Genomic DNA, 11,635 nt, shown 5'->3' on the forward strand with positions numbered 1-11,635 from the left:
TCTCATGTTTAGCAGGGAGGCGGGGACACAGGCTAAGGCATCACGAAAGTACCGGTGACCAAGATACCCCGAGGGGGCGGGGCCAATAGCGTCCCGCCTTAAAGAGACGGGGCCTCGGGACTCATCGGCCAAGGAGGGTGGGGCCAAGGAAACGGGCCTCACGTTCCGAAATCGCGGAATCGCAGAGACGGAGGGAGGAGCTCTTCGGTGGGCGGGGTTAAGGTGCTCCCCAACAGGGGCAAGGCGGGGCTACGGCCCTGCAGGGCGGGTCTCGGGCTTCCCGCTACGCTTAGGTGGCGGCGTGACGAAATTGACGCAGGGGGTCCGCATGGGGTGGTGGTGGAGGAAGTCTGTGGCGCGCTACGTAGGGGGTGGCTCCGCCGGGACAGCTAATTGGTGTTTACGAGGTGATTAGCTGGTTCTGTCAGAGAACGGTGCGACATTCTGAAGGGAGGCGAGGAGGCCGACCGAGCGCCCACGAGTGGGGTGAGCCTGCCCGAGCGGAAAACGGACGGCGGGTGCTCGGGGCGGGGCCTCGGCAATGGGGTACGGTCGTGGGGCGAGGACTCCCCAACTGGGGAGCGCTTGCAACAGGAGGGGCGGCGCCTCAGGTTGCGGGATGACGGGAGCAGATGACGTCCTAACGCCGAACCGCTGGCGTCCAGGAGGGGGGTGACGCTGTGCATTCGGCCGAGCCGAGCACTCCCGAACGTGGAACTGCTGATATTCGGAAGTGGGCGGGGCTTCGTGCTTCGGGAGACTGACTCAGAGCTACAAGGCCCTGAGGCCGAATCTTGGTGGCTAGGGGAGGGGTGGAGCCAAGTTCCGTGCAACCTGAAGCGGGCAGTGCAAATGGACCTCGTAGGGGGCGTAGCCTCGTTTGAAGGATTTGTTCGGAGGCGCAATGGCGGGCGCGGCAGTGATAGCCCAGATCGAATGCTGACCGCAGGGCCGCGGGACCTGGCGGGATTGTCCGGGGCCGGAGCGTGGCTCCAGGGGGCGGGGCCTGGCCCTCCGGCTCGGCAGGTGGAGGACCGCAGAGCGAGCGAGGCTCCGCCCCTTGAGGCTCAGGGGCGGAGCTTCGCCTGACCCCCGAGTACGTGGGTGGGCTTTCCGCGGCCGGCGGCTCTCCGAGTGACTGCTGCAACCCCCACCCCAATCCCGCAGGAGGATGCTGGTGGTGGAGGTCGCAAACGGCCGCTCCCTGGTGTGGGGGGCCGAGGCGGTGCAGGCGCTACGGGAGCGCCTGGGAGTTGGGGGCCGCACAGTGGGCGCCCTTCCTCGCGGGCCCCGCCAAAACTCACACCTGGGCCTCCCGCTGCTGCTGATGCCTGAAGAGGCGCGGCTCCTGGCGGAGATCGGCGCCGTGACCCTGGTCAGCGCCCCACGTCCGAATCCCGGCCAACACAGCCTGGTAAGGGGCGGGTTGGGGGCGCGAACTCCGTGGACCTGCGGGAGAAGAGGCTGGAGAACCGGACTCTGGGTCCTCGAGTGGGAGGGGCCTGGGAGACCTGGATTCTGGAATGTGGAAGTGGGAAACTGGGATCCCCGGGTTCAGGCGCTGAGGTTAGGAGGGGCCAGGGACTCAGGATTCCTAGCTTCGTTAATGGAGGGTATACCTGCATCCTGAAGGTCCAGCTAAGTTTACTTCTCAGGCTCTAGCATCCTTCAAGCGCAAGCAAGAGCAGGACTTCCAGGAGCAAAGCGCTCTGGTAGCTGAGACCCGTGAGACTCGCCGCCAGGAGTTCCTTGAGAAGATTGCGCAGGGCCAGGCAGCCAAAAAGCAGAAGCTGGAAGCAGATTCAGGGACCAGCGAGAGCCAGGAGGCCAGCGGGAACCAAGCTGTTGAAGAGAATGAGGCCAATGCTAGGCAGGCTTCTGAGGAAGCAGGTGAGGGTGGGAGTTGGAGTCCAAGGACCAGGGAAAGGAGGGAAGAGATCTTTTGGGAATTTTGGCTGGAGCTCCAGGGTCTGGGTCTCCCTGGGGGATGGGAAGACTTTGGCCTCATGAATTTACCAAAATCTCTTGGATTCACTTTCCCCAGTCTCCTCCTCTCCCCAACCTGGGCCTTCAGATGGGGTGGCCCCCTTGCCCAGGTCTGCTCTGCTCATCCAGCTGGCTACTGCTAGGCCTCGACCCATCAAGGCTAGGCCCTTAGACTGGCGTGTCCAGTCCAAAGACTGGCCCCATGCTGGCCGTCCAGCCCATGAGCTACGTTACAGCATCTACAGAGACCTGTGGGAGCGAGGCTTCTTCCTCAGTGCTGCTGGCAAGTTCGGGGGCGACTTCCTGGTCTATCCTGGTGAGTTTGGGTTGGGACATCTGGTTGCTGCCCCTTCACAATCCTACCACATTCTGCGTTTTTCCTTTTTGTCTCGTTTTCTCAGCTTGTGAAACACATGGAAAGACAGGAAACACTTGGGAACCCAAGCTCATTTACTGGGCAGTTTAGTAAATTTTATTAACACTTGCTTTCATCTAGAAGTTTCACTGAGAAATACTTGCATATGTGCACCAAACATACAAGTCATTGCAAGATTCTTTACAGTATTGAACAGTTAGATAAGAACCAGGATGATGATTAATAGGTCAGTGGTTAAATATCACAGTTAGTTGTCAGAGAAACAGCATTAGGTGTCTGATTGATGTAGGGCCATGTATGTTTATTTTAAAAATAACCAAAGGGAGAAAAGAAAACAGCTTGTAGAAAATGTACAGTAAAAAGTAAATATCTTTATATTGTTATGTAGTTATATACACATTATTTAAGTAGCCTTAAAAATTGTGGCTCTAATAAAAGAATATGAAGATAACTTAAAATGGAGTACTAAGTAAACTAAGAGAATCCTGTCAAGCAAGTAGACAGAGGCATGAAAGGATGTACCCCAGCCCAACTACAGTGGTTTACCTCTGAGAGGGAATTTGCATCAGGTATGGGTAAAGGGGACTTTTGATGAATCAGTTCATTTTTGAATTTGTAGTAAGGTTATCTTTATTGTGTAACTAAAAGATTAAATAAATCTGCAAAAAATCATCTTTTTTGTTCTTCTTAAGAACATGGAAAGAGAACTACCTGATGAGTAGTCAGATCTTAGCTATTGATTGGAGAGTGTCCACTAAATCTTCTGCAGATGAGCTGGGAGCCTTCTTCTCTTTTCAGGCTAAAAGCTTAATTTAACTAAATGACTGATTTAGGAGCTGAGAACAATTTACTTGCCCCATTCTCCACAGATAACCGCGGTTTAATTATTTCACTACTATTTTTTTGGTGACTTTTATATGTAAAAAAAAGATTATATTGGTTTTGAAAAAGAATATTAAATTTATTAAACATACAAATGCTAATATTTAGTTCTTTTCTAAGCTTTCAGTTCAACGTGCAGATTTTAAGGGGACAATTAGTTCATGTTTGATCCCATTTTTATTTTTTTTAACTTTTTTCTTTATTTTAAGTGTGTTTTTCCAGGACCCATCAGCTCCAAGTCAAGTAGTTGTTTCAATCTAGTTGTGGAGGGCGCAGCTCACAGTGGCCCATGTGGGGATCCAACTGGCAACCCTGGTGTTATGAACATCGTGCTCTAACCAATTGAGCTAACCAGCCGCCCCCCCCCCCCTTTTTTTTTTATGTTTGATCCCATTTACAAAAGGAGTTAAGTAGTTTTAAATATTATAAGCTGCATTTTAAAATTTAATATATTTTCTGGTTTAAATTCTGCATTTTTCTGTTTATGGACCTTGTCATAAGTTAAATCTAATAAAGCATAAATGGGGTGAGTTTTAAGTTTATATGTTCTAACACTGTTAATAGACTTACTAACATGTCACGTTAAAATAAGTTTAAATCAATTACTCAATTACACATTTGAAACTGAACTATAAGGCTGACCTGTTAGTTTAATAGGTTAATATTTCTAAAAGAATACTCAACATACCAGATATGCATAGAATCCTTGTCCTATGAAGATTGGTATCCAAGATCTAAGTCTATTAAATATTTGTAAGTCTAGGGTCGGCCCAGTGGCTCAGGCGGTTAGAGCTCCATGCTCCTAACTCCGAAGGCTGCCGGTTCAATTCCCACATGGGCCAGTGGGCTCTCAACCACAAGGTTGCCAATTCAATTCCTCGAGTCCCGCGAGGGATGGTGGGCAGCGCCCCCTGAATTGAACACAGCACCTTGAGCTGAGCTGCCGCTGAGCTCCCGGATGGCTCAGTTGGTTGGAGCCCGTCATCTCAACCACAAGGTTGCCGGTTCGACTCCCGCAAGGGATGGTGGGCTGTGCCCCCAGCAACTAACAACGGCAACTGGACCTGGAGCTGAGCTGCGCCCTCCACAACTAAGACTGAAAGAACAACTTGAAGCTGAACGGCACCCTCCACAACTAAGACTGAAAGGACAACAACTTGACTTGGAAAAAAAAAGTCCTGGAAGTACACCCTGTTCCCCAATAAAGTCCTGTTCCCCTTCAAAAAAAAAAAAAAAAAGAAAATATTTGTAAGTCTATAATACTAAATCTTTTTAATGTCAAGAGATGCTAAGCCTCTAAGAAAATAGTTTTGGGGTACCTTCTCAACCATTTTCTTGCGCCCTTCCTAGCTAACCAGAGAAGTTCTTGCTGGAAGTCCAGTTGCCACACTGGGCCTCGTTTCATAGTTGCTATGACAGTCCCCTCAGTTGGGATGTCTCAGAGACTTGCCCTTTTAAATTTACTGTTACTTAATCTTCTGTATAGTGTCCCACTTAGGGTTCCACTCTACTTGATCAGAGTGCAAACCACAGCTTCAGGTCAGCTCTGGCCCATGGACTGATTTTTTTTAAATAAAGTTTTTTTGGAACACAGCCCTGTCCATTTGTTTCCTTATGGTCTTTGGTTGCTAGTGTGCCACAGTGGCAGTTGAGTATTTGCATCATGGCCCACAAAACTGGAAATATTTACTATCTGGCCCTTTTCAGAAAAATTTTGTTGACTCCCTTATCCCATCTTTTATTACTCAATCCTATTATAAATTCTTGTCTTATTTCTTTTAGTCTGTTAGAGTCACTTTTCATTGGATATTTACATGATGTCCTTTAGCTTTGACTGACTTCGTGGTCCTGGTTCTTAGCTCATGACAATGATATGTGCAATTATTTGTTTTTGTTTTACATGAGATTATGCTATACATGTGTGACAACTTGCCTTCTCTCCTTCCTCCCCCACTCAATGTATCCTTGACTACTGTCCAAGGTGGTATAGTTTTTTAATCTTTTTTTTTTTTTAGTTGACATTCAATATTATTTTCTACTCCACCATCTTGACCGGAACCTACATTCTTTTAATCTAACAGTTGCATAATATTCGATCTTATGGATACACTGTGAATTTAACCAGTCCATGTTTCTACTTTTTAGCAATTGTAAATGATAGCAAAGTGAACATCTTTGTAGATTTTAATGCTACTATGCTTCTAAGAGAAAAATTTTGAGAAGACCACTTTCTGGGTCCAAGGGTGTCGTTTAAAATATTCATAGTGGTGGTAAAATGATCTGCTTTCTCTTACCTGTGGATGGTCCAGTATCTAACACGGGAAAGTGCTGCATGCCTCTTTTCCTCACCCAGGTGACCCGCTCCGTTTCCATGCCCACTACATCGCCCAGTGCTGGGCTCCTGGGGACCCCATCCCACTCCAGGACCTGGTTTCTGCTGGCCGCCTCGGAACCAGTGTCAGGAAGACGCTGCTACTCTGTTCTCCGCAGCCTGATGGTAAGGTGGTCTACACCTCCCTGCAGTGGGCCAGCCTGCAGTGAACTCCAGAGACATATGGGGTGTGGCTGTGTCTTTGGCAAGAGCTTTCTAGATGGCCCAAGTTCATCTCAGCATGGGAGGCTAGAACATCTTCCTACCTCTCACTGTGGTTAGTTTTTGATTCCAGATTTATAAACACTACATCTTTCTTACGTCCCTTTCGCTTTCAAAGCACTATTGGCTGTGTTGTTTGTAGTTACCATTTCTAAACTGTGAGCTTCTTGAGTGAAGACTGTGTTGATTCATCTCTCTTTTCTACAGGGCTTGGGTCCCAAGTAGTCGCAATAAACTTCTTGAATAAACATGGAGTTTGTGGTTTAAATCCTTAGGACAATGCTGGGAAGTGTGGCCATTTGAATTTGCTTATACAGATGAGGAAAAGTCTGGAGGTCACATGGCTAGTGAGGAGCAGAGCTGGGATTTAAAACCTGGTCTTTTTCACTCCCAATGGGAAGTGTGAGCTCTTCCCACTACACTAAACTTCCTTTAGAAAAGATTTTTACAAAACATTTCAGACGTATACAAAGACGTAAATAAAAATAACACACGAAGAGGAGGAGAATGTGAGTGTTGCCATTTCAGGACAGGAGTGTGGAGTGGGGAGGGGAACGTGAGGAAGGGCTCTCGGGCCTTCTGGAATACTGGCGGTATTTGTTTTCTTGGCCTGACAGGTGTTTATTCAGGTGTTTGAGAATTGTTTTTTATGCCGTACATTTATATTCTGGGTCCTTTTTTTTTTTTAATATGTGTCATATTCGACAACTTTTTACCAAAACCAATGTATAAAATAAGCATTTATAAAATGATTCCCTATATTGACCTTCTGCTTAAGAAATGACTAGAACATTATCAGTACATACTTCCAGTATTTATACATATATTAAGATAATGCGTAGTTTTGTCATGTAGATTTTGTGACTGTAATACATTCAACGTGGTAAAAATCCTGGGGCTGAAAGTCTCTACCTCTAGTTGCTAAATTTGTACCCTCCTCCAACTACTTTCTTTCTTGTCCTTCTCGGTAAACAAATTTGATAGAATCTCAATTTCCTATCTGTTTGGATTAATTTGAAATAGGACACTAATCCTTGTCTGGCTAACACTACTCTGCGTGTCTCTTTGGTAATTGGCCTGCATGTATGTATGTATATATATATATATATATATATATATATATATTCTTCCACCTTGTCTCTTCTCTCTACAACAAAGTACTTACAAGTCGCAGTACCTGTGTCCTGAGTCTTCCCTCTCAAAAGTTCCTCATTAAAAACTATTGTGAGACAGGTGGCCAGTTAGCTCAGTTGGTTAGAGCCTGGTACTGATAACACCAAGGTTGCTGGTTTGATCCCAGCATGGGCCACTGTGAGCTGCGCCTTCCTTAAAAAAAATAAACTATTGTGAGCGTGTCCACATGCAAAAAACAAAACAAAACAAAAAATAAATCTAGATACAGACCTTATACTCCTGGCAAAAAAGTTAACTCAAAATACATCGTAGGGAGCAGGCGGTTGGCTCAGTTGGTTAGAGCGCCGTGCTCTTAACAAGGTTGCCGGTTTGATCCCCACATGGGCCACTGAGCTGCGCCCTCCACAACTAGAATGAAACAACTACTTGGAGCTGATGGGTCCTGGAAAAACACAAATAAATAAAAGTTTAAAATGCATCAGAAACCTAAATGTAAAATGCAAAATTATAAAACTCCTAGGAGAAAACCTAGATGACCTAATGTTTGGCAATGACATTTTAGATAAATACCAAAGGCACGATCCATGAAAGAATTGATAATATGGACTTCATTAAAATTGAAAACTTGGAGAAAATATTGCAAAAGACATATCTGATAGAGGACTGTTGTTCAAAAGACACAAAGAACTCTTACAACTCAAGATTAAGAAAACAGAATGGATTTAAAAATGGTCTGAAGACCTTAACGGATAACAGACACCTCACAAAGTAAGATTCAGATGGCAAATAAGCATATGAAAATGTTATTATGGAAATGCAAAGTAATAATGACATACCACTATGTACCTATCAGACCAGAACCCAAAACACTGACAACCCCAAATGCTGGTGTGATGTGGAGCAACAGGAACCCTCATTCATTGCTGGTGGGAATGCAAATGGTACAGTCACCTCGGAAGAGTGACAGCTGCTGAGAAAATTAAATATACCCTTATTATATGATCAGCAATTATCCTCCTCGGTGTTTACCCAAGGTCATGAAAACACAACCCTACAAAAACCTGCAATGTTACAGCAGCATTATTCATAATTGCCAAAACTTAGAAGCCACCAAGATATCCTGCAGTAGGTGAATGGATAAAGTATAGTACATCTAGACAATGTTATTCAGTGCTAAAAAGAAATGTGCTTTCACGCTATGAAGACATGGAGAAATCTTAAATGCATATTACTAAGTGAAAGAAACTTCTGAAAAGGCTACATACTGCATGGTTCCAACTATATGGCATTCTGGAAAAGGCAAAATTATGAAGACTGAAAAGATCGGGGTTGGAGGGGAGAGGGAGGAAGAAATAATTGGAGCATAGGATTTTTAAGGCAGTGAAATGACTGTATGATAGTCTAATGATAAATGCATGTCATTGTACATTTGTCCAAACCCACAGAATGTACCACATCCATGGTGAACCGTAATGTAAACTCTGGACTTTAGGTGATTATAATGTGTCAATGTAGGTTCATCAATGGTAACACGTGTAGAACTCTGGTGACGGATGCTGATAATGGGGAGGCGATGGATGTGGGGGGTGGGCGATGTATGGGAAATCTCTACCTCTTAATTTTGCTGTGAACCTAAAACTGCCCTAAAAGTCTTCAAAAGTAAATTGTTACTGGTACCCCTGCATCCAATCAGCCACTAAATCCTATAGGCACTATCTTCCGAATGTAGAACCAGAATTTGATCACTTTGCTCCATCTTCGCTGCTAACATTTTGCCAAAAGCCAGCATGAAACTCACTTGGATGATTGCAGTAGCTTCCTCACTCATCTCCTTGGCTTTCACCCTTGCCCCTCTATTGTCTGTTTCAACAGTCAGGTTAAAAGGTAGGTCAGATCGTGTCACTCCTCTGTTTAAAACTCCCCAGTTTCCCATCTCTGGGTAAACCAAACTTTGCAGGTTCCTCTAACTCTGACTCCATCCATTTGCCTGTGCACCAGTCTCTTCAGCAAGCTCCCCTTTCATTATCTTCACACCTGCTACCCAACCTGGAACACTGCTCCCCTAATGGTCATGTGGTCTTGTGCCTCACTGCCAGCTGGTCTTTCCTTCCCGGGCCTTCCATGATCGCTTTACTTCAAATTTGACCCTCCTCTCGCATGCCCCTTCCTACTTGATGTATTTGCCTTACCACTTAGCACTGATGTGATACTGTAATTTATAATGGAAGATGTATACTTGGTCTTCATCCCTGTTCCTGGCACAGAGCTAAAACCCTTGGAATTTCCTGAAGTGATAAGAGCAATACAGGTGTCTTGATATTTATTATATAAAAAAACCCCTTTCAAACACACCTGAGTTTATGTAAATGAAGCGACTTTTGGAAGACACCTAAGAATGGGGTCTGGTTGCCAGAAGAACCAACCATGTGATTAGAGGGTTGGAACTTTTAATATCTTCCCTCCACCCAGGAGAGAGGGGCTGGAGATTGAGTTCAATCATCCAGGGTTGATGATTTAATCAACCAGGAGGCTCCAGGTGCACCACTCTCCCCAAATCTCCTATTTACTAAACTGGAAACTCCCTTTGGGTTCTTTTTTTAAAAAAATTTTTATTGGGGAGTATTGGGGAACAGTGTGTTTTTCCAGGACCCATCAGCTCCATGTCAAGTTGTTTTCAATCTAGTTGTGGAGGGCACAGCTCATTGGCCCATGTGGGAATTCAACCGGTGACCTTGGTGTTATGAGCACCTTGCTGTAACCACTGAGCAAAACGGCGGCCCTTCTTTGATTTTTTTATGGAGGTTTCGTTACACTTTGGTGTCTCTGCCAAAACACAAGTGACAGTGATTGATGCCCTTACTTTGAATAAATGGCCTTTGCTTGTTCTAATTTGGTTGTCTTCATTTATTTCCACATCGTGTATTCTTGGGCAAGTTCTATAACCACTGTTTGGTGCCTCCATGCCATCTGTAAAATAGGACTGGTACTAGTATTAGTACTCCTTAAGTGAGTATTGATAATAGTACCATTATGTATGAGGGAGGGCAGTTTCTCAGAGTACTCCTTAAGTATGTATTGAGGATTAAGTAATACGTGTAAAGTTCTTTGACCAGTGCCTTGTACATAGTAAGCATTTCAGAATGCCACCTTTTATTATTTTTAGTGATAGAAATCATGGGGCACAAGAATTAATTGTAAAAACCGAGATGAAGTGTTAGCCCAAAGCCTAGTACATTTAAAGTGCTCATTAAACATTATCTAACAATGATAAGCCCTTGGTGTGAATGGTATTACTCTAAAGAGGAAAAGACTAGAAGAAATAATCCTAGGGGCTGTCTGAGAGTAGGAAGTTGAGAAAGGAGATCAAAAACTGTAAATTCCTTCAGGTGACAAATGAATGCCAACGTGCAGCAGAATGTATAGCAAGTGTTTTCAGAACATTTTCCCTGTTTTGGGAACCTCAGGATATAAACTGCTGTTTCGATAAAGAGGCACAAAACCTTTATATCTTTGAGTCTCAAGTTATAAAACAAAAAAATCACCTTAAACAGCCTGCCCCTGACCATCCTATCTGAGGTACCATCTTCCCTCAGTCATTGTCAATAATTTATTGTCTTAATGGCACCACACTCAGAACTGATTTATTTCATTCAACTTATTACTTCTTTTTGGCTATTATGATTATTAGTTTCAGGTGTACAAAACAATATAATAGACATTTCACCCCTCACAAAGTGATAACCCCTCCCCCAATCTATTGCTCCTCTGATGTCATATATACCTATTACAATTCCATTGACTATTCCCTATGCTGTACTCCATATCCCATGACTATATATAGATATTCAGTTATAGTTGACATACAGTATTATTCAGCTTCAGCTTTAGGTGTACAATGCAGTGGTCAAGTACACCATCCATGATGTGGTCTCCCCAATAAGATGTGCCCATCTGACACCCTACAAAATCTTTACATTATTGACTATATTCCCCAAACTGTCTTTCATGTCCCCTTGGCAATGTTGTAGTTACCACTTTATGCTAATCCTTTCCCCTTCTCCCTAAGTGAAGAAATAAGTCAGTCGGAGAAAGACAAATACCATATGACCTCACTTATATGTGGAATTTAAAGAACTGAATAAATGGGCAAAGTAAACAGAAATAGTCCCAGAGATATAGAGGAACTTCTACTGTTTTGGTTTCTTGTCTAAGACTCTAAACTCACGAGCAGAGGAGCTGTTTTATTCATGGCTCTACACCACCATGTAGGAGAACAATTCCTTGTGCCACTCAATAAATTGCTGCGGAAATGAATTAACGTGGCCCACACTGAGAGCGGGCTTCTGTCCCCAGAGGTAGCCAGAGCTACTAAGTGATAAACATTCCAGGAATGGCCGACTTTCTACCAAGATCTTTTTTCCCTTCTCTACAGAAAGCAAGGAAGGCAAAAGTGGAATCTCGTCAGGATGGGCAGCTGAGCTGTGTCTCAAGGCAAGCAACAGAACTGCGACTCGATGGATTCGCTCCTCAGATTTGCAGCCAGGGTTCAAAACAGCAGGCTGGCTTCTGGCTATGCTTCAGGATGACATTATTCTGACAGGAAACACGACGACTTCATTATTCATGGAATCCACGGAGCATCTTCTCGAAGATGTGCGTTGGAG

The 11,635-nt window shown here is 44.6% G+C and overlaps 1 protein-coding gene across 3 annotated transcripts; it reads left to right on the forward strand.

The window, feature by feature from the left end:
• Positions 1-102: 102 nt before the first annotated feature.
• Positions 103-6,085, forward strand: TSEN34 (tRNA splicing endonuclease subunit 34). Of its 3 annotated transcripts, none has more exons than XM_074315974.1 (5): positions 103-222; positions 1,168-1,414; positions 1,656-1,890; positions 2,045-2,302; positions 5,598-6,085. In XM_074315974.1, exons 2-5 carry the CDS (start codon positions 1,172-1,174, stop codon positions 5,783-5,785), a joined length of 924 nt encoding a protein of 307 aa, XP_074172075.1. In that variant the 5' UTR covers positions 103-222; positions 1,168-1,171; the 3' UTR covers positions 5,786-6,085. The 3 variants fall into 3 exon arrangements, with proteins under 3 accessions (XP_074172075.1, XP_019571479.2, XP_074172074.1); XM_019715920.2 differs by lacking the exon at positions 103-222 and adding an exon at positions 318-486; XM_074315973.1 differs by lacking the exon at positions 103-222 and adding an exon at positions 392-546.
• The last annotated feature ends 5,550 nt before the right edge of the window (positions 6,086-11,635 follow it).

Source organism: Rhinolophus sinicus, linkage group LG11 (assembly GCF_036562045.2).
Source record: "Rhinolophus sinicus isolate RSC01 linkage group LG11, ASM3656204v1, whole genome shotgun sequence".
Lineage (NCBI taxonomy): Eukaryota > Metazoa > Chordata > Mammalia > Chiroptera > Rhinolophidae > Rhinolophus > Rhinolophus sinicus.